This window comes from Plecotus auritus (genome assembly GCF_963455305.1).
Source record: "Plecotus auritus genome assembly, chromosome: 5".
Taxonomy (NCBI): domain Eukaryota; kingdom Metazoa; phylum Chordata; class Mammalia; order Chiroptera; family Vespertilionidae; genus Plecotus; species Plecotus auritus.
The window spans coordinates 143,143,046-143,166,430 of NC_137776.1; the positions used below are offsets into that span (position 1 = coordinate 143,143,046).

General features: G+C 39.9%; 1 protein-coding gene across 2 annotated transcripts in view; it reads left to right on the forward strand.

The window, feature by feature from the left end:
- The window catches only part of TMC1 (transmembrane channel like 1), a 241,810-nt gene that overhangs the window by 212,713 nt on the left and 5,712 nt on the right, over window positions 1-23,385 (forward strand). For both annotated transcript variants that reach the window (XM_080668801.1, XM_080668800.1), the window contains 3 exons: window positions 9,089-9,156; window positions 15,108-15,347; window positions 20,963-21,088. In XM_080668801.1, the coding sequence (XP_080524927.1) occupies window positions 9,089-9,156; window positions 15,108-15,347; window positions 20,963-21,088 (434 nt within the window). The remainder of the gene's footprint in view (window positions 1-9,088; window positions 9,157-15,107; window positions 15,348-20,962; window positions 21,089-23,385) is intronic.

Below are 23,385 nucleotides of genomic sequence, written 5' to 3' on the forward strand. Positions count from 1 at the left end.
CTCCCCCCCACTGTCCTCATCCATAGGTGTATGATTTTTGTCCATTCTCTTCATGAACCCCCCATACCCCTTTCCCCCTGAGAATTATCAGTCCACTCCCTTTCTATGCCCCTGATTCTATTATATTCACCAGATTATTCTGTTCCTCAGGTTTTTAATTCACTTGATTTTTAGGTTCGCTTGTTGATAGATATGTATTTGTTGTTCATAATTTTTCTCTTTACTTTTTTCTTCTTCCTCTTCTTTAAGAATACCTTTCAGCATTTCATATAATACTGGTTTGGTGGTGATGAACTCCTTTAGCTTTTTCTTATCTGTGAAGCTCTATCTGCCCTTCAATTCTGAATGATAGCTTTGCTGGGTAGAGTAATCTTGGTTGTAGGTTCTTGCTATTCATCACATTGAAAATTTCTTGCCACTCCCGTCTGGCCTGCATAGTTTCTGTTGAGAAGTCAGCTGACAGTCGTATGGGTGCTCCCTTGTAGGTAATTAACTGTTTTTCTCTTGCTGATTTTAATATTCTCTCTTTGTCTTTTGCTCTTGGCATTTTAATTATGATGTGTCTTGGTGTGGTCCTCTTTGGATTCCTTTTGTTTGGGGTTCTGTGCGCTTCCTGGACTTGTAAGTCTATTTCTTTCACCAGGTGGGGGAAGTTTTTGGTCATTATTTCTTCAAATAGGTTTTCAGTATCTTGCTCTCTCTCTTCTTCTGGCACCCCCATAATTCTGATGTTGGTACGCTTGAAGTTGTCCCAGAGTCTTCTTACATTATCTTCAACTTTTTGGATTTTTTTTTTTGCTTTTTGCTTTTTCGGTTGAGTGTTTTTTGCTTCTTTGTATTTCAATTCTTTGACTTGATTCTTGTGTTCCTCTATTCTGTTTCTGGGTCTCTGTATAATATTTTTTTATTTCAGTCAGTGTATGTTTAATTTCTAGTTGGTCCTTTTTCATATCTTCGAGGGTCTCGTTATATTTATCGGCCTTTTCTAGGATATTCTTAAAAAGTCTTATAACCGTGGTTTTGAATTCTATATCCAGTCGTTTGTTTTCCTCCATTTCTTTCGTTTGTGATCTGATTCTTTGACCCCGCATTTTCACTGATTCCCTGAGTTGGTAAGGTAGATATTTGTGCTAGGTTTCCAATATGGCCCAGTGGGTCTGCTTCCCCAGTTAACCTGAGGTGGACACTCTTGGTGCACCCCTTTGTGGACTGTGTGTACAGCCTTGTTGTAATTAAGTCTTTATTGTTGTTGGTATCACTGGGAAGAATTGACCTCCGGGCCAGTTGGCTTTAAGGATCAGCTGTGTCTATGCTGGGAGAAGTTCGGTGCTGGAGACAGCCTTATAGGATTAGACTTGCCAAATTGCAATAGCCTCTGTGCTCAGCTTGGATGGGGTGGAGTCTCAGTCTTGGCTTCCTGTCAGCCTTGCCCTTGCACGTGTGCGCACTTTCAGTCCTCCGCCTTCCCCGGCTCCCGAGTCTCCGCCCGAGAGTCCAGACTCCCCTCACAAGAGCGTGGGTCCCCAGGGGCTCGCCTGGAACTGGGGTTCACTGCAGTCAGAACTGGGGCTCAGTGCAGTCAGGATCCTCTGACTCCCTTCCACTAGGGAAAGCCTATGGCAACCTCCGTAGCCTTTGTGCACACTGGCCCGCGTGCGCCTTCAGACTTCTGCCTTTCCCAGCTCGAGTCTCCGCCCGAGAGTCCAGACTCCCCCCGTAAGAGCGTGGGTCCCCAGGGGTTCGCCCGGAACTGGGGTTCAGTGCAGTCAGAACTGGGGTTCAGTGCGGTCGGAGGCTTCCTTCCCCCTTCCGCCAGAGAAAGTCAGCCAGGCTCTCAGCCGCCCTTCCTCTCTGCGCGCACAAAGCCCCTTTGCCGTACCTCCAATTCTCTGTGAGCTTTTCTCTTTCCTTCTAACTGTAGAATTTTCACTCAGCCAGCTTTCCTGTGGTTCTGGATGGTGTCCGTTCTGTCTTTTAGTTGCAGTTTTGAAATTGTTGTGCGAGGCAGCAGTTTAGGTGTTTACCTATGCCGCCATCTTGGTTTCTCTCGGCATTGCTTATTTGGATTATTTGAATCACATAGTATTAACATTTGTTTATATGTAAGTAAACAAATACTGTAGATTCATTATAGATTTTTATAAACATGTATTTAAAATGTATATATATTATAAATGTATATTTTTAAATATTATTCAAATGGATAAAAGACATTTTTTTAAATAAATCTTTATTGTTCAGATTATTACAATTGTTCCTCTTTTTTCCTCCCATAGCTGCCCTCCACCTGGTTCCCACCCCACCCTCTGCCCTTACCCCCCCGCCCCACTGTCCTCATCTATAGGTGTACGATTTTTGTCCAGTCTCTTCCTGTACCCCTCCGCCTCTTTCCCCCCGAGAATTGTCAGTCCACTCCCTTTCTATGCCCCTGATTCTATTATATTCGCCAGTTTATTCTAATCATCAGATTTTTTATTCACTTGATTTTTAGATTCACTTATTGATAGACATGTATTTGTTGTTCATAATTTTTATCTTTACCTTTTTCTTCTTCCTCTTCTTAAAGAATACCTTTCAGCATTTCATATAATACTGGTTTAGCTTTTTCTTATCTGTGAAGCTGTTTATCTTACCTTCAATTCTGAATGATAGCTTTGCTGGGTAGAGTAACCTTGGTTGTAGGTTCTTGCTATTCATCACTTTGAATATTTCTTGCCACTCCTGTCTGGCCTGCATAATTTCTGTTGAGAAATCAGCTGACAATCGTATGGGTGCTCCCTTGTAGGTAACTAACTGTTTTTCTCTTGCTGCTTTTAATATTCTCTCTTTGTCTTTTGCCCTTGGCATTTTAATTATGATGTGTCTTGGTGTGGTCCTCTTTGGATTCCTTTTGTTTGGGGTTCTGTGCACTTCCTGGACTTGTAAGTCTATTTCTTTCACCAGGTGGGGGAAGTTTTCTGTCATTATTTCTTCAAATAGGTTTTCAGTATCTTGCTCTCTCTCTTCTTCTGACACCCCCATAATTCTGATGTTGGTACACTTGAAGTTGTCCCAGAAGCTCCTTACACTATCTTCATATTTTTGGATTCTTTTTTTCTTTTTGCTTTTCCAGTTGGGTGTTTTTTGCTTCTTTGTATTTCAAATCTTTGACTTGATTCTTGAGATCCTCTAGTCTGCTGTTGGATCTCTGTATATTATTTTTTATTTCAGTCAGTGTATGCTTAATTTCTAGTTGGTCCTTTTTCATATCCTCGAAGGTCTCATTAAATTTATCGGCCTTTTATAGAAAATTCTTGAAAAACCTTATAACCATGGTTTTGAACTCTATATCCAGTCATTTGCTTTCCTCCATTTCTTTCATTTGTGACCTGTTTCTTTGTCTCCGCATTTTGGCTGCTTCCCTGAGTTGATAGAGTGGCTTTGTGTGCTAGGTGTCTATAGGGCCCAGTGGCTCAGCCTCCCCAGTTACCTGAGGTGGACACTCTTGGTGCAACCCTTTGTGGGCTGTGTGCACAGTCTTGTTGTAGTTAAGACTTGATTGTTGTTGGTATCACTGGGAGGAATTGACCTCCAGGCCAATTGGCAGTGAGGATAAGCTGTGTCTACGCTGGGATAACTTCTGTGCTGGAGACACCCTTATGAGACCAGACTTGCTTGAGTGGGGCTTTGGTGCTCACTGAGTCTGCCCCCTGAGTGTGTCCCTTATGGCTGAGGAGTTGTAATCTGGATGGTCCCACTCTGACCCCTGGGTACACTGGTTCTTGGCTCTCCAAGGAGGTGCTAATTTAGCCTCTGCCTGAGGCCACCCAACAGGAGCTACGGAGAGATCTACAGATTCCTCTTCTTTGTTTGGGTTTTGAAGGTGCCCAGATGAGGCCCAGCTGTGAAGCAATGCAAGCTGCTGCGGGGCCTTGGGACTTCTTTTGGATGTTCTGGGTCTCACTGACTCAGCTGCAGTTTGTTAGGTAAGTTTAGAATTTAAAGGACCAGGCCATTCCTATGCAAAAGCCTCTGTGCTCAGCTTGGATGGGGCGGAGTCTCAGGGTGGAGCTAACAGCAATGGCTTTGTGGAGTGGGATCTCATGGTGGAGCAAAGAGCAATGGCTTCCCATCAGCCCTGCCCTAAGAGGCCCCTGGGTCTCAGTGTTCTGCGGTAATGGCTGCAAGCACCTCTGAGAGAAAGCTGTCCTCGAGTTCCGCCCGCTGCCAGACAGTTCAGTTTCTCCCCGTATGAGTCTGGGTCCCCAGAGTCTCGCCCGGAACTGGAGTTCAGAGCAGTTGGGAGCTTTTGTCTCCCTCCCGCTTGAGAAAGCCAGCTGTGTACTCAGTTGCCAGTCCTCTCCACGCGTGCCTCTGTACCTCTGCCTTCCACAGCTCCTGTGAGTCTTAGTGTGCTTTTCTCTTTCCTTCTAGTTGTAGAATTTCCACTCAGCCAGCCTTCCTGTGGTTCTGGATGATGTCCATTTTGTCTTTTAGTTGTAGTTTTGAAATTGTTGTGCAAGGCAGCAGTTTAGGTGTTTACCTATGCCACCATCTTGCTTTCTCCCCCTGACAAAAGACATTTTTATTAAAATATATATTTAATGACTAGTTGCCTGCTTTTTTCATCTAACAATGACCATTTTCCTATGCTGTTAACTCTTCTTTTATGACATAGTTTTTAAATGGTTGTGTGATATTCTGTATATGAATATACCATCATTATACATTAAGTTGATCAGTGGTGGAACTAAGTCTAGAACCCATGTCTGATCAACTTCAAAGCCATCAACTACATTTCCACCATGTTGGTTTTCACTGTAATGCTTAACCTTATACATATGAAGGAATCTGCCACATGATGACTAATTTATGAGCCAATCTATGGCATTTGCAACTTAAGGTGTTCCCAGGCTTAGACAGGTCACTTGCAGTAGAATAAAGTTAGCAGAAGAGGTTTGGATATATAATTAGAAGATAAACTGATGTTCTCTAGCTAATAAGGAGATATTATTTAGCCATCCAGGAAGATGGCATGATAAAGAATCAGTAAGAAGTCATGGGTATCCCATGAAGGATACATGGGAAAAGGGACAGCACAGGCTGGATTTGAAGTTCCACTTGAATATTGGACAGTATCTGTCTATAGGCAACTAGGATTGAAGTGCAAACCTCAAGGTGTTGAGTCATCCTAGCAGAAGAGGCTAGGATGTGTCCTCAGTCAGTGGTTCTCATATATGAGCATACTTTAGAAGCCCCTGAAGGCAGGATAGGATTTCTGATTCAGGAGATCTGGGTTGGGCCTGAGAATTTACTCTCAAGTTCCCAGGTAATGCTGCTTTCTGGTCTGGGGACCACACTTGAGAAGCATTGCCTTAAAGACACAGATGGGCCAGCCTGCATCTCTAAGAGGAGTGGTTCCAAGCGTGGGAAATGAGATTTGTGTGAAGAAAGTCAGGCAGGTTGTTGCAATAATAGAATTCTATCTGAGATCCTGAATTGCACTTCACAATATTCAGAGGTTGATGATCTGCCCCAAATAGCTAAACTTGCAGAGAGAATGGGTTTTCCGAGGCTCTTTAGTCCAATGAGCACCATATGTCTTCCCTCTGCCTAGGAGACTGACTAGCCCATCACAAACAAAGATTCCAGTATAAAACCAGGTAATTTCCAATTCCTTGACTATTATGGACCTTAGCCCAAAACCAAATGGGCTCCTTGGTTGCTGACCCTTGAAAATCTTATTAGTGAGTTTATTATACGTATCCCATTTGAAACATTCATTAGCTCAGATTTCAAGAAAACCTTTTTATTACCCACACTTCATTTACCTTTAAGCTTTTTAGATTTTAGAGGCAATTAAACACATTGCAAATTGATTTACACTGATGTTATTAAAATATTGCCTTAAAAATTTAAAATATAATATAATCTTATATGTTTAAAAAATCCACCTCTAAAAGAATGAGCATTGAATTGTGTGTGTGTGTGTGTGTGTGTGTGTACACGCAAGGGAGTGCCTTCTCGCATTTGTTTTATCTTTGGAAGTTTCTGACCTTAATGTCTACAGAATTAAATTAATTTCTAAGGTATTTACAGAAGAACAATTCTTTAATAATTGGGTCTAATGTTCAACCAATTACATATTTTAGATTAGAAAGGGATTTTAGAAATTATTTAGAAGTTAGCAAACTTTCTCTATAAATGGCTGGATAATGTTTTTGCTTCTGCAGGTGTGATATAATGAGAAATGTTTACTTTGGTCTTCATTCCAAGCTCCTGGCACATAACTCCTAATACTTTTGTAACTTCATAAGCAATAAAAATGCTAGGAACATCTTTTGTTCTAATATTTGGTCTTTGACCCTGGTTCCTGACACAGAGCTCCTACATTCCTTGGAATTTCTTGAGTGATAGGAACATTTTTTGTTCTCATGAAGTAAGTTTTGGTGGACTTGGAGAGCTTCAGGATGAGGCCTGGTCATCAGAAAGTCCAAGCCATGATTAGAAGCTTAAAATGTTAAGCCTCTTCCCCCATCCTCCAGATATGGCTTCTGGACCATAGTGTGCCAACCCCTAATCTAATTTGTTTAATAAATTTATCTATGAGGAAACTGATGCTAGGAGATATTAGTGACCGGCCCATTTCACCCAGCTAGGAAATGGTTGGGCAGAGTCTTACTCTCAGGTCTGCATGCCTGTCAAGTATCTGTATCACCAAGCCACCTGTGATGGTAGGGCTGCTCTATACTCTTTGTCAATTTATGCATCAAAGCTTCTATTCCTCCAGCTCTCCTTGCTGCAAACAGGTACCCTGTGTGTCCTTTGAGCTTTTATACTCACCTGGTAACAAAAATATCTTATCTCAAATGACCTTTAAGAGGTTTGAGTGCTCATGAGAATAAAGGGAATGCAGTTCTAAAAGGTTGGATTTTTTCACTGTCTGTGGTTTATTGGGCTAAATCATAACACTATTCTAAGAGGCCAACATTGAAGGTTTGATTTTGGAACTGACACAGAGCAGAGCTGCGCTAAGTCCACAGATGTCACAGGCCACCCAGCTGAGCATTTGTCAAATGTGTTATGTGATCTCTCAAGGCTCCAGGAGAGGAGAATATATGATCCAGAGCAAAGTTCTCCTGGGGAAGGAGAAAGACTCAGAATTGATGTTTCTTATTGTTAGCAGCAATTTCTTTTTCTCCATGAAGGCCATATTTTTTTTTCATTGTTGATTTTATAACAAAAACTGTCAACAAAGCCTCTTTTTTAGCATCTTATGAATGTTATGGATCTAGATAATTAACAAACATTCTGTATATAATTTAGCAATATCTTGAGTGAATTTGTGCTGAAATCATCCAGGTCATCTTTGTTCTGCCTAGTATAATAGGGCTATATATTGTTTCATTCTGTATCGTTTTATCTTGTAATTTAATCATTCTTGTTATGCCATTTGCTGTTTAACCCCTGAATCTATTAACAAGGCACATTGCTTGTATCTTTCAGTTGACTAGGAGAGTACCACTGCCTTTGAGAACGTGATGAAGTTGACCTAGATTCAAGAATTCTTTAGCAAATATCTACCTTCTTACAACTATATGTTTGGGTTCTTGGGTTTGGGAATAACAGACACTTTCAGGTTGTGTGTGTGTGTGTGTGTGTGTGTGTGTGTGTATTGGGGAGGGAGTTATTATAAGGATACATATGGCCTGAAGTTACATGTGCAGATGTCAACATCTGGGGCAGCGACAGGGACCTGCCATGCTGGTCTTTTGGTCCTTTCACTTCCTATCTTTCTGCTGTTCTCTTTTGCTCTTGTTACCAATTCCTCAGTCTCCTTCCTGACTGTTCTCTATTTTAAATTAAATAGAAGAAGCCTTGCTGTCATTGCTCAGTGGTTGAGCATCGACCTATGAATCAGGAGGTCACAGTTTGATTCACGGTCAGGGCACATGCCTGGGTTGTGGTCTCGATCCCCAGTGTGGGGCATGCAGGAGGCAGCTGATCAATGATTCTTTCTCATTGTCAATGTTTCTATCTCTCTTTCCCTTCCTCTCTGAAATCAATAAGTATTAGTTTTAAAAAAATTAAGTAGAAGCAAACTTTATTGCCTTTGCTAATTAGCATTTATCCCATTGGTAGAAGCTTTCCTTATAGGATGCCTAATATGTCACTAGGAAGCCTTTGGATGGGCCACGCTAGGACAGATACCTATCTCAGTTCCCATCAATGGCCCCTCTGCACAAAGAACTGCCTGGTCCTGCCACCTTAAGCAGGATGGTATTATCCCAGAGACAAACACTGGACATCCAGTTAAATAACTTCTTTAACTTTTGTTGTATTTCTCAATATTTATTTTATTGTAAAAGAAATTCACATACATATTTTTATTGAAAAATATTTTACAATATGCAAAACTTGAAGAAAATAAAAGCTATAACCCATCCCCAACACGAAATAACTATTGATTTTGTTGAGTACTTCCAAGTCTTTTCTTTATACATAGTTTCATAAAGAGTGCATAAAATAATGAATGTATAATTTTGTATATTTTTCGTTTAATGTTAAAATATAGTTTTCTCGAGTATGTAAATACTCTTCCAACAATGATGTAATTAGCTGTGATATACTGTATATCATATTATAGATAAACTTCAGTTACTGAACCAATACCAGATATTTAGATGGCTTCATCTCTGCTTGTTTATGTTTTTCAACATTTAAGAAAGCTTTGTTAAGACACATTCTGAGAAGTATACTTAACAGGGTCAACAAGAGTGAGGTGTTTAAAGCTTTAAATATGTATCCTTAAATTGTTTTTCGAACAGGCTGCTCTGATATTTACTCTCCCCAGTAGTGTATGAGAGCCCGCCTCACCACCCTTTCACAGTACTGAATGACAGCATTTTAAAATGAGTTTTACAATGCTAAAAAGGGTGCTTTATTACATAACTTATTGCTAATTATTTGTTATATTGATCATCCTGCTATTGTTGCTGTAAGAAAATAGTTGAGAGCTTAGCCATACCTATGCAGAAGCATAAACCACGTGCCTTTCAATATTTACCCTGTGAGATACTAATCCAATGAATGTCTGTGTCTCTTCTAGCCTTCATACACCGAATTTGACATCAGTGGCAACGTCCTTGCTCTGATCTTCAACCAAGGCATGATCTGGTAGGCCAGCTGTTGGGTAGTCTACCACTTTTTGAAAAGCCTCCAAGGTCAATATTGCATAAAACATGGGAGCCCGGTGTCAAAGGAGATCAAATCTGTGTCTAAGTCAACATCTGCCTTTGTAGAATAAATGACTCTGAATAGTTTACTTTTTTCTTTTTCAAATCTTCAGTCTTGGTCCTCAAAGGTATCTGCCTATTTTGCCCAGCACCCCTTTATCAAGTGATGGGCATCTGTGTTCTGGTTGATAGATTATTGGAAAGCGTTTTATATTTTCTGTCCTGTGACACTAGGATCTAACAATGAAACATTAATGATCACATTACTACATGTTAAGAATGGGATAAATTAATGTGAGGTCTTTCTCAGAAACTTATTTTATCTTGTCATCGCTATTGAATACATTTAAAATACAACTTATAGCTACTGTTAAAAATAATATCTTACCAAATCCAATAATTTATAGAGATAAAACATATGTTTTAGGAAGGTTAAGTTAAAAATATGATCGCTATTTTGGAACTTGTTTCACAGGGCCATTTGCACATCAGAATTATTCCTTTTGATGTACAAAGGATTGTCCTATCTTTTATCAAATGAAAGCATTCTCTCTGAAAACCTTGACAGGTTAAGATGAATTGATATAGTCAAAGCCATTTTTTAGTTTAAAAATTGAATCACAGCATGCAATTCATCTGGGGACCATGTGTCTTGTAAATCTGTCACTCAACTAAGAGCACACCAACCCACAAGCAGTTACAATTGACCTTCTTTATCCCGCTGATATATGTCTAATATAATATTGTGCCTCTGATCACACCATTGTCCTATGTACAAGTACTAGTGACTAGTTCAGTTTTTGCACAAGCATCTTATGTTACTCAAATCTTTCAACCATAGCTGGCCTGAATTATTAAACCTTTGTGAGACTGGACCTCCTGCAAATGTTGAAACTGTTTTACTTTAGTAATATAAAGACCATAGCCAAAGACCCATTTGTGCTGCCATGGGGCCTGTCAAATTCCTGGGCCTCATTAGATCAATCACTGCAAGAAAAATATTATGTTCTCCATTGTCAGATGTATCTTAAATGCACTTTTGGTTAAATTCTCAAGTTATGGCTCATGTGTCCAAAGAGTCATGAAGGAGTGAAATGCATTCTTTATTCTCCACACAGAGGAAAGTCAAGGTGGTCCAACGTATGACTAACAGAGTCCAGGTAACAGCTTCTGTGGGTCCTGGATCTTTTCTTTCCTGGAGAGGATACTGCTGTCTATAAGCCTAATGTGGCTGATTGAGGGCTCCAACATTGCTACTGCAGGCATGAGAAAGCACTGTGTTATATCAGTTTTAAAACTCCCTGGCTCTTGCAGAGTGCCATAAATCCCTCAGGCCCAGGGGGTGCCATTTGTGCAGACATGTGCTGTATGTCTCTTTCTTGTTCTTTCAGAATTTAGACAACACATTTGCCTAGAAATTCTTTTTCATTATTAGAAAAGCTGTTATAATGGCTGCCTGATTGGTTTCACTTGCAATTTCATAACTGTTTCTATATATCGCTATTCATATTAACATTATTAAATATCTAAAAACCTTCTTCTCTCATGGGTAGATCCATTATCAAAATCTCTGCAGTCTCATTGCACTATCGCTTTCTATGTATTCATCCTTGAGCTGTTGAGCAAATCTTGCTTCTGATGAGTCTGAGGAGGACTTTAGAAAGGGAATGTGCTTTTTGAGTGGACAAAGAGAGGCACGCACCAGAGTTCCAGAAGCAAAAGAACTGTTACTCACCTTCAGGTCAACCCTTTGTACAACTTCTTTTTTCTAACTCCCGGTAAGTTGGTGAGGGAGGTGTGTGGAGTGTGCAGCCTACCTTTCGCAGGCTCTCCTGCACAGGGGCACTCATACATGGTAATCTATTTCATGAGGCATTAGGATCTGATAACTGGGTTTGACCACTTGTTACAGACAATCAAAAGAGCATGGGGATTTTGAATCTAATTTCTTTAGTTTGTGACTAGAGAAATTCAATTACTGCTTTAGGAGTTTCTAAATAGTGGACATTCCTTACTCTGATGTTACTGAAGTCAAACATTTATAGGTAAAAATCAGTTTGTTATGAATTGACTGGAATGATCAGTAAATCTTTATATTACACATTTATTTTGTAAATTTATCTTTATTATTGGAAGTATTACAGATGTCCCCTTTATTCCCCCCACTGACTTCCCCCTTCCCACCTCACCGCACCCCCCAGATATTCACAGCACTATTGTCTGTGTCCATGGGTTATGCAAATATGCATATAAGTTCTTTGGTTAATCTCCTACCTCGCCATCCCCCTTCTCTCTGAGATTCCTCATTATTTTTGAAATAGGCAGCATAGACTTTTGTAATCATATTTTAAGTGACAAAAGCACAAATTATCTATATTGTAGCAGGATGCAGAGGTAGCAAAGAACACACAGTGAGAGAGAAGATGGGTTTGGACATTGCTCCAACATTGCCTCATTGTATACCCTCCTGCCAGTCTTTCACCTTCCACTACCTCATTTTCTCAGTTGATCACACGTGAATAATTTGCCTGACATGTACCATGTCACTAGAGTAATAAGAAGAGCTAAATAAAAGAAGCTTTCATCTGCTTTGATCTTCTTGGAAGAAAAGCATTTTATTAGGCTAAGGTATTACTGTGATCTTTGCCTGACAGATGACGGGATCAAGTCTGGGTAAGGGACTTAGTGAGCCAAGCTGATTAGTGGTGAGTCATGAACAATGATAGGGTGAGCATTAAGGTTCTGATATCACTGTGCCAGGATCTGTTTTTCTAGGTTATGGCTCTGTGTCATTTGTTCAAAATGCCTATGTGATATTCATTTGGAAAATTTTAAATTTATTTATCTATAGATGTACATACATATAATAAGTGTGTACATATATATGCATACAGACAAATGATGCATGTGGGGGGGTAAGAGATCAACCAAAGGACTTGTATGCATGCATATGAGCATAACCAGTGGACATAGACAGTAGAGAGGTGAGGGCATGTGTTGGGGGTGGGGGCAGCTGGGGAGAGGTCAAGGGGGGAAAAAGGAGACTTATGTAATACTTTTAAACAATAAAGAATTTAAATTAAAAAAATGATGCATGTATATGTATAGGTGCAAATATATGTGACTTTAGACAAGTCTTGGTCTTGAATTATGTACAAAATTGTGCCCAAGGATAGACTAGGTTGATCAGCAATGAAACACAGACCCAAAAATTAGACTCTGTAAGTCTAATGTAGGCTGATCGAGGGCTCCACTCTTATAAGTTACCCTTTCTTGGAGTCCTACACAGGCAGCATTAGGATCCACCTGGAATATGGATGGTCAGAGTAGTAAAGAGAGAGGAGAGCAAAAAACACACAGGGCTGTTAGTGTTTCCACCCAGCAGTGAGACACCTCTTTTTTTTCTTCTCCCCTCATTGATCCACCCTCCCCCGCTCATGCCCTCACCCCTCTGGTGTCTGTGTCCATTGATTAAGCTTATATGCATGCATACAAGTCCTTTGGTTGATCTCTCCCCTTTACCCCCCACCCTCCCTTACCTTCCCTCTGAAGTTTGATGGTCTGATCGATGCTTCTCTGTCTCTGGATCTGTTTTTTGTTCATCAGTTTATGTTGTTCATTATATTCCACAAATGAGTGAGATCACGTGATATTTATCTTTCTCTGACTGGTGAGACACCTCTTTTTTATTACTATTTTATTGACCAGGAAAAAAAAAATCACATAGCCAACCCTGACTTTTAGAAGGGCTAGAGCAGTGATTTTCAACCTTTTTCATCTCATGGCACACATAAATTAATTGCTAAAATTCTGCAGCACACCAAAATACATACTATATTTTTTTGCCAATCTAACAACAAAATAAGGTATATTTTGATTAATTCACACTAGATGGCTATCGTTGTGTTGGCTGTTGTCATTTTTTATTTATTTGACAATCTAAGGGAAAAGAGGTCAGAGGCCCTAACTGAATGGTCAGGTATTGCATGTTTTAAAAATTCTTGCGGGATACTGGTTGAAAATCTCTGGGCTAGAGCATCATCCAAAACCACATTACATTATGAATATTAGCATTTGGGAATCTTATCTAGTGCTTTGTAAGACCTGTACTCACTCACTTGTTCATGCTTTTGTGGTTCTAGGTCCTTTCTTGCTATTCTGTAACCAAGATACACTGTACTTTTCCAAAGTTTATTCTCTCTCTCTCTTTTTTTTAATTAATGGAGTTTATACTTTAGAGACATTTTAGATTCACAGCAAAAGCGAATAGAAAGTACAAAGTCCTTATATCCCCCCTTGCCCTTACACATGCACAGCCTCCCCCATTATCGAATCCACACAGAGTGGTGCATTTGTTACAACTGATGAACTACCTGGACATGTTATTATCACCCAAAGTTCGTACCATTTACTAGTAAAAAATATTAGTTTAACTTCCTGCGAAGTCTCTTGTCAATTCAATGCAGTGTGTTGAAATATCATTCAGACCTGTTGTGTGGAATCCTAGCAAGACAGTATGAATTGTGACAAGATTTCACTTTTCAATGAAATTGTTGAATGTTGGGTTGCACAAGTTCAATTATAGCAGAAACTAGTTTCTTCATCTAACTCAGCTCCAATCCCCAGATAATATACCAAATTTACATTGAATGGATTAAAATGATAATCCTATGAAATCCAATGAAATGTTCAGGTCTTTATTATAGTTTGGGCAGTTTTAAAAATAGGACTCTGCTTAAACTTCTAAAATGAGTAACATCTAAAACCTCTTTTTGGTTTTGGAGTCATTAATTTCTATTAGATGGTTTTATGGTGCTAATGAATTTTCTCATCAAAGAAAATTAAAATTTATTTTGTTGCAATAACCAATGATGTCATAAAGTAAGAATGACCTTAGAGAAGTTTTCTAAGTGGTTCTTGTTTAAAATACTTTTTAAAGATCTTATATACAAAGCAGTGGATTTCCAAGACAAGCTAAAGTAAAAATGTAGACAGATAAACGAAATTGAGATGTGTTAAATTTTCATCTTAAAAACACATAAAGCTTTGCTATGGGATATCAACAAAACATAGCATATTAGACACAAATACATCATTCCCATCAGCTCTAAAACACCATGCCAGCCACAAATAAAACCATTCAGTGGAAATGCACACACACACACACACACACACACACACACACACACACACACATCCTCAAGCATTTTTTTTCCCATTCTTGGTTCCAGAAAAGCTGGGGATCAGCACAATGGAGTATCACTGAAAGGCACACCTGATTTGCAAAGAGGTCATGTGATATGCTTATATTTTGTGTACATAGTCAAATAAACTACATCTTCTCATTCATGGCTAACATCAGAAGGTTCCCAGCACTAGTATTTCCTTGTCTACATAATGTAACAATTTCTCTTTAATTAAATGAGAATTTATTAGCCATGACAAAAGTACTTAATCCAAATGTGCAGTTTATTTGAATGGAATGAATGCCTTTTAAGAGTCAGTTATTAAAAAGTTCATTTTTTGGCTATGTTAATTAATTGTATGAGAAGTTAAGTTTATTTTAGAAGTAGGAGACAGAAGGAAAACAAATGTCATACATATATAGTTTACTCTGTTGTAATATAAAGTTACTAATAATAGTAGATATGATTAGTAATCTATATTGTTTCTATGAAGGAAGTATGTATACAATACCTACCATAATGAATGGGGGAGATGGAAAAAGGTGTATAGAAGATGGGCATGCATTATTTATGAAAAGGGCTTGTGTGGTTGAGAGTGGCATTTTCTGCCTTTGGCAAATAAGCATGATGTGAAACAAACAGGCGCTGTGTGGCCTTGTCCAGGAGTGAAGACCTGAATTGATCTGAGTTCTGTTTTCCTTTCTAGGATGGGCTCTTTCTTTGCTCCCAGCCTCCCAGGCATCAATATCCTTCGACTCCACACATCCATGTACTTCCAGTGCTGGGCCGTGATGTGTTGCAACGTCCCTGAGGCCAGAGTCTTCAAAGCTTCCAGATCGAATAATTTCTACCTGGGCATGCTCTTGCTCATCCTCTTCCTGTCCACCATGCCCGTCCTGTACATGATCGTCTCCCTCCCGCCATCTTTTGACTGTGGCCCCTTCAGGTGCTTGTCTTTGAAATTCCATTTGCGCATAGTTTTCTTTCAGGTTTGGGGATAGGAATGGTCAATCATTGTATGAGTTATTTTCAAACAATGGCTATGTTAATTAATTAATTAATTATATGCACACTGACCACTAGGGGGCATTTTGGTATGTAGCATGAGATCCTTTAGGTATTCTGGCTCATTCTGTGTCATGGAGATTCTTAGGTAAGTTCCATCTATTTTCTCATGTGGGAAGCATAAGAGGGAAAATGATTTAACTGCTCCAGGCTCTGCCTGGGTAAAATATGGACAGTCAATCTGAGCTATTTCCATATAAGGAGATAGCAAAGAGCTAGTCTGGAGGTAAAGGTTTTCCTGATGCTAGGCTTTCACATCCAAACAATTGAAGCTATTGCTATGTCTCATGTGGACCACCACATTGAAAAAATAAAATATAACGTAAATAAACATAGCAGACTACCCACATGCCACCTATGACATGGAATCATTATCCTATATAATAAAAGTGTAATATGCAAATCGACTGAACAGCAGAACGATCGGTCTCTGTGACACGCACTGACCACCAGGGGGCAGACGCTCAATGCAGAAGCTGCCCCCCTGGGGGTCAGTGCACTCCCACAGGGGGAGCTCCACTCAGCCAGAAGCCAGGCTCACGGCTGGTGAGCCCAGTGGTGGTGGCGGGAGCCTCTCCCACCTCTGCTGCAGGCAAGCGGTAAGGAGCGAGGGGTCCTGGACTGCGAGAGCCCCAGACTGCGAGAGGCCCCGGGGGGATCGGTCCTAAGCTGGCAGGCAGACATTCCCTGAGGGGTCCTGAACTTCAAGAGGGCACAGGCCGGGCTGAGGGACAACCCCCCCTCAGTGCACAAATCTTGTGCACTGGGCCTCTAGTTAGATAATAACATAAAGAGGGTCTCACTATTTATAATCCATGCTACATGCCAATAAAATATTAAAGCTGTTTCTTACATACTTTCTCCCTAAATAACAAGGATAAATCACTCAAGTAGTAATAAAGAGTCAAGAAGGCTCTTTCATCCAAGTTGGAAATGTACCTTCTACAGTTTTCTATGACATGTTTTGCTCTCTGACACTTATCAAGACAGCAACGTTCCCAGGATCTGGAAGATTGGACTTCATCCCATAAAGGGATACATCTCCCACAAGTCCCCCCAAAGATCTGCATGTTGAGTCACTGGGCAGTGTACATTTCAGTTATTCCTCCTTTTCCGTGAAGAAAATATGAAAGTGAAAAGCCATGTGAATGTCAACCGTGATGCCATAATGGCCACATATAATTTCCCTGTCAGGCCGTCAAATCCAAGTTACTAAATTAAAGTCAAATGGTTTGTTGCCCATCTGCTGAAGTATAAAGGAGGCATTTCACTCTAAAAATAGTTTGAGTTATTATTGCTTTACTGGAAAAGAAAGAAAGAAAATGTTAAGCCAGTGGACTGGGCAAAAACAGCTGAAGGTCTGTCAATTCAGGAAGCTGATGTTGACAAGTCCTATTCATTCCCCACCCCCATCCCCCACCCCAGGGGGCTGAAATAAATAATGCAGAGAGTGACATCTGGAGACTAAATATGAAATTGCAGTCTTGAAGGAGAGATTGGTCTTAATAAATCCTGGATAAATTTCATAGTACAAAGTTCAAGAGGTAAGCCATAGAAATATTTGTTAACTGCAAATTACCCCACAACTAAATATTCAGGATAAGTTTCAGGTGTGCTGCTAACTTTTTAATTGGAAATTGATCCTTAGGAAAGCATATCAAAGGAACTTAACTGCCTATAAATGAAACCCCACAACATCAACACATAGCAGGGTGGTGGTTATACAGGTATATTCACATTAAAAATATCATTGAGCTAGACACCTAGAGTGACCGAACCATTTTATATTTTTGAGCTCTAACTCCTCTGCCTCACTTTATATCATGAGTTACTATGGTTGTAAATGAAAACAAAAAAAATCAGCCTGTGTCTAAGGCATAATATATGATTTGAACAAGTATTTTTTAATTGGAAAACGTTGGCAAAATTACTAAATATATATCACTATTTTGAGATCAAGAAAATTTAAATATTTTCAATAGAGTATTGGAGAAGGGGTTATCTCTATCCTATTTAGATAGTCTATTTGTTCCTGCCAGTTTTCTCATTTGGGGGCAAAAGAATATATACTTTAAAAAATTTGTTTGGACTTAAAAGTTTAAAAGGATTTTCAGCCTTAGAAATTAGGTGAAAATGAAGGAACCTCATGACTTACCATCCTTAGGGACTCTGAGTTTGAGGCAATTTTCCCAGCCTGTTGAGTAAAGGGTGTCTGACACTTCCTGGTGCCTGGGCTGGCAGCCAGCTGGGAATATGCATTTGAAGTAGGCTAATGGAGACACCATCTAGTTGCTCCTAGATGCAGGTATATTTTCAGGTATGGTGGCTACAATAACTAAGAAGATCCATTCTGCAAAGCAATTTGATGAGATAGTTTAGCTAGTTCTGGTTTCACAAGACCTGGATAGGGAGGGTGAATTTCCCAGAAAAATCATTCCAATAGACTATTAAATGGATTTACCTTAAACAGTTCAATAATTTAAAAACTATTTCTTTGGTATTCAGATGAAGAAGAATCTTGTAAATGCTCCCATATTTCCTGACACTTGATATTTCTCCCCCAGCCCTCTCATTAATAATCTTGAAAATTTTCGACTTCTCTAAGTTCTCATATTCCTCCCTGCTAACATCATGGTAATTATGTATTTACTAGAGGCCTGGAGCACAAAATTCGTGCATGGGGCAGGGGAGGGGGATCCCTCAGCCTGGCTTGCACCCTCCTGCAATCCGGGACCCCTCAGGGGATGTCTGACTGCTGGGTTAGGACCAATCCCACAGGGATCCCTGTGTGATTGGGCCAAAACTGGCATTCGGACATCCCTCTTGCAATCCGGGACTGCTGGCTCCTAACCGCTTGCCTGCCTGCCTGCCTCATCACCCCTAACCACTCGCCTGCCTGCCTAATTGCCCCTAACCACTCTGCCTGCCTGATTGCCCCTAACTGCCTCTGCCTACCTGCCTGATCGCCCCTAACTACTCTGCCTGCTTGCCTGATTGCCCCTAACTGCTCGCCTGCCTGCCTGATTGCCTCTAACCACTTCTGTCTTGGCCCCAGCCACTGCGGCTTCATCCGCAAGGACGTCCAGAATGACGTCCAGAAGGTTGTTTGGCTGTCCAGTCTAATTAGCATATTATGCTCTTATTATTATAGATATATTTTCATCTTACTGCAAAGGGGATATGTGTTTGTACTAAAAAACCTGGAAATTATAGAAACATTTTCACATTAAAAAAAAAACCAAAAACACCACAAAACTACCCCAAACCCACAAAGTCCTGACATACCAACTTTCAACAGTTTGGTATTTTGTGTTCTGGTTTTCTTTTAATGCAGATTTTAAAAAATAACTGAGATCATACAATATGTTTAGGTTTATACTGTATTGTGACCCTACTATTACATCACTCATTTGCAATCCTACTATTCTATGTACCTATTTTTCTTAATATTGTAGCTGACTCCCAGAGGTGGGGAATGTTTTCAACTTTCTGAGTCCAGAACACAGTAGAGTGTTAGCCATTAGCTTGAATTAATGAATTGTGCACTAAACACGAAGCCAGAAGTGGGGTTAACTTGGGCATAGATTTTCATCCTGCGGAGCTTTCAGTCTGGCTGGAAAGACAGGTGTGTTCTGTACCAATGTAGGGCAGATGGAGCTATGCTCATGGGAAAACTATAGGCTAAGTGCAGTAGCATTTCACTTGACTTTATGGTCACAGCAGACTGGAAAGGATTTCTGGGAATATTGTGAAGTGACACATGTTGGCTTACCTGTCAGAAAAAGATATTGCCAAGAATTTATATATGCTTCTATAGTTGGTATAAAATTAAGAGATCTCTACTAGTATTCTTGGTAAGAGACCTGACCTGGAAAAGTTATCCGAGAATCCCCAGAGTTGCCAGTAACTTTGCACTTGGGACACACTAGGACTGTGGTCGGCAAACTGCGGCTCGCGAGCCACATGTGGCTCTTTGGCCCCTTGAGTGTGGCTCTTCCATAAAATACCACGGCCTGGGCAAGTCTATTTTGAAGAAGTGGCGTTAGAAGAAGTTTAAGTTTAAAAAATTTGGCTCTCGAAAGAATTTTCAATCGTACTGTTGATATTTGGCTCTGTTGACTAATGAGTTTGCCGACCACTGCACTAGGATGCAAAGAAGACCTTTGTAGGTAGGGAATATTTTGTATAATTCCAATCCCCGATTCCCATTCTAACCACATTCCAGCCAGACAAGCTGGAGAAGGGAGAGTAGATTGTCTTATCTTCTCTCCTCATTTACCTTTTCACAGTGGCTGTATTCCCTATGACTGGGATACAGGTATTTGAAGATAATAAACTTTAGCGAATAAATTGCTATCATCTTAACTTGTCTATAAACTTCATTCTCCTTTATGTACCTTAGGCTTTTCTAATTAGTGTGGAGCTCTATAATTTGTGAAGCAAAATTTATACCTCAGTAGTCCAGCCACACCTGCGAAGATAATTGGAGTCATTCTCAGGCTATTGGAAAATATTATTAGATCAGGAGAAAGAAATTGATCTGCACCTTGTGGGTCATGTTCATTTAGTAATTGAGAATGTTTAAAGATAAAAAAAATAGTGAAACTAAGATATTATATTGTGTTACACCAACCATTATTCTGATGATACATAAAACTTGGTGATAAAAACACCTAGGATCTTTTCTGAAAATTACATCTTTTCATAGTAAAATCAATACACATAACAAAAAATAAGTTAGCAGGATGGACATTACTTTATAATTTTAATATTATGTACTAAGTTAAGACAGACATCTGTTCTCATTTTTCTAGTTTATAGTGTTTTGGTCTCATTTTAATGGGTTGAGAACGAGCCCATTTAGGACCTTTGCTTTTAAAGCTCATTTTTCCTTCTCTTCCCATTTTATGTGCTTGGCAATGGAACTGAGTTGGTACTTTTTTAAGACCTGCCCAGAAGAAATACTGAGAGAGAAAGGACTCATCACTCAGTGTGGTTACCTATTAATAGCTCTCATGAAGGAGGTTTGGTGGAAAATGAGATAGAAGCTATTGCATGGAAAAGATGTATTGGGTTATTTTTGGATTTGATTCCATTAAGCTATTCCTTATGCTCATCTCCACAGCAAATTAAAAAACTGAGCACACTATTTATTCAGCCCAAAGAGAGTGTTCTTCTACAAGGAGGGCTGGCTGAGGGGTAGACTGATAAGCTATTTATAAAACATATTTCAATCAAAATCTTAGACATACAGCTCTTAAAATTTGTCTCCTGATTCTGTGGTGAATTTCCTACAGGCTTTGATTATGTGTTTATGTTAGGATAAAATTTATCACATCTTATCCATGAGTTACAGTGAAACATCAGATTCCTAACCTTAAAGAGTATTTAGGCAGTGTTTGCAAAAGATTTCTAGTTTTCCTTATTCTTTTTTTCTGTAACCGTGGTTCCCATATGTTTTAAATAAACTTATCTACCTTTTTTTTTTTCCTCCAGTGGCAAAAATAGGATGTTCGAAGTCATTGGAGAAACACTGGAGCATGATTTCCCAAGCTGGATGGCGAAGATCTTGAGACAGCTTTCTAATCCTGGACTGGTCATTGCTGTGATTTTGGTGATGGTGTAAGTGCTTTCTCTCGTCCTAGAAAGAGCCTTTGTCATGTGCTTCCTGGCGCCCTTTCCGTTTCAGCTTTCTCTGCTCTCTCACTCTCTCTGAGGGTTGTGCTACAGCCTAACCAGATTCAGTGCTGATTTACATGGTCGTGAGAGGCTAATGTTTATAAGCCCTATTCAGATTCTCCTGGACATAACTCACAGCCATCTGCATCTGTCTTTGCCTGCCTAGGATTATAAGATTTGTTCCCAAGTAACCAAAATAATTATCAATAAATAGTTAAAAGCAAGGGAAACATAAAGGCTAAATGCTAGATCTAATTAGCACATTGAGCTTCCCCCACCTCTTCTTGTTCCATAAGGCAGATGGCTGTGAACACACAGAAGTGATGAGCCTCTATGTTAATATTCCCCTGGGGAATATGTTTCAGGGATCAGGGCTTAAGGGGTCTTAAAAAATCACCGTGTCCTGGTACCTAGGAAGCCATCAGTAACTGTGTGTCCTAGTTATAGAACCAGAGGACCAGAGGGTCTTGGAAAGCTCACCCAGTCGGTCCCTTCAAAGTCAGAGGTGATACTTAGAGGAGAACTTGGGAGGGGGCTTTTGTTTCCATATTCCTTTCACTGGCTTCTGACTCTTGGCCACCACAGATAAACTTAGATTCTAAGTAAAAATATGTGCTTGCCATGGAAGAGCTATCGTTATTCCCCAAGACCTTCCTCAGTAGAACTTTTGGAACTGCCACTGCTCTCAGTCAAGGAGGGCACATATGAAACCATCCTCAGGGACCCTAGAAACAAAGCTGACACAAGGGTTGGATTTGTTTCAATGAAAGTAAAACTAGGAAATCTTAGTGAGACACCTCCCAATGGTGTGAGGTAAATGAGCTGGGTCTGAGGCACCTTGTTCCCATCGTCTTAGTGATGGTCATGGTCACGGGCCACAGCAGCGAAGGCAGGTGTTATATTCTTCAATTGTATAAATTAGAGGGGGGAAGTGATTTTCCCCAGATGAGACCAGAGCAAAATACTAATCGTAGGACTTGGACCATAAATCCAACATTCACCCCTTTACACCAAGACACCTTCTTTGAGGGAGAGGTGCCAGCCTGCGGGGATGATTAAGCAGGAAAACAGATTACTATTTTTAGAGATTAATATTTTTCAATTAGGTGAAATTGAGCTCAACTTCTTTCATTTCAATTGGATATCTGAAACTTTTCTGCAAAATCACATTCTAATTTTTAAGAAAGTAAGATACTTTAGCTTAGATATTTCTTTATTCTTACCGGACAGATGACTATTATCCACTAGAACCTGGGTCACGGGGTGGCGTTTAGGATCGGATAGTAAGTCTCTGGTGCAGATGTGTTGGAAAATAACAAGCTGGAGGCAGCATGTTCCCCCAGATGGCCTTGAAGCGAGTTTTCCTGCTCCATGTTTTCACAACAGAGCAGCTTCTGAGAACATGTTATGTATCCTGCAGCTTTTAAAAGTCAAAGCCCTTTGATGGTATAAATGAGATCTCATTTAAAAACACATACACACACAAAACGTAATGTCAGGTTTTATGACTATATTCTTAACTAGTTGATAGATTTATTTTTAAGAAAAGGAGCAACAGTGTTCCAGTGCCACCATCTAAGTCTTTGATAAGCTGTCTTGGGGTGTGGAAGAGGAGCTAACACAGCCTTTGCTGCAGGCGCTTACCCACATATTAACTCATTTAATTTGCACAAGAACCTTAAGAAGTTGGCCTTTATTATTGATAGCACGTGAAGATCTTCCCCAAATCTAATGGCTAATAAGTGGATTCAAATCCATGTCTATTTCCCACCTCTTATTTCCCCCACTCATTTGCAGTACCAAGCACTGAGTTTGGGATGAGTGGGCATGTTCAGGAGGACTGGAAGCCACTTGTCAGGGATGCTCTATTCCCAGGGTAAGCAGATTTGTTCTTAAAGGGCTGCAGAGTAGATATTTTAGGCTTTGTGGACCAAGAAGTAAAATTGAGGATATTATATAAATTCTTATAAAAACCATTCTTAGCTCATGGCCTTATGACACAGGCCAAGAATCAGATTTGCCCTGGAGGCCACCATTCGCCCACCTCGTATAGTGTGAGTAGGTCTAGAGGAAAGCAGGCAGGATAGAAGAAGGTCAAACAGAGAGACTGCAAGGTTAATTTCAGTTCTCAGGTTCTCATTTAACAGCCAAATTTCAGTTTTGTTGATGATTTTATTTTTCAAATCCTGAGGTCTCTTGTTCCACTTTATGGGGCCCAAACAATTGGATTGGCTTTTTAT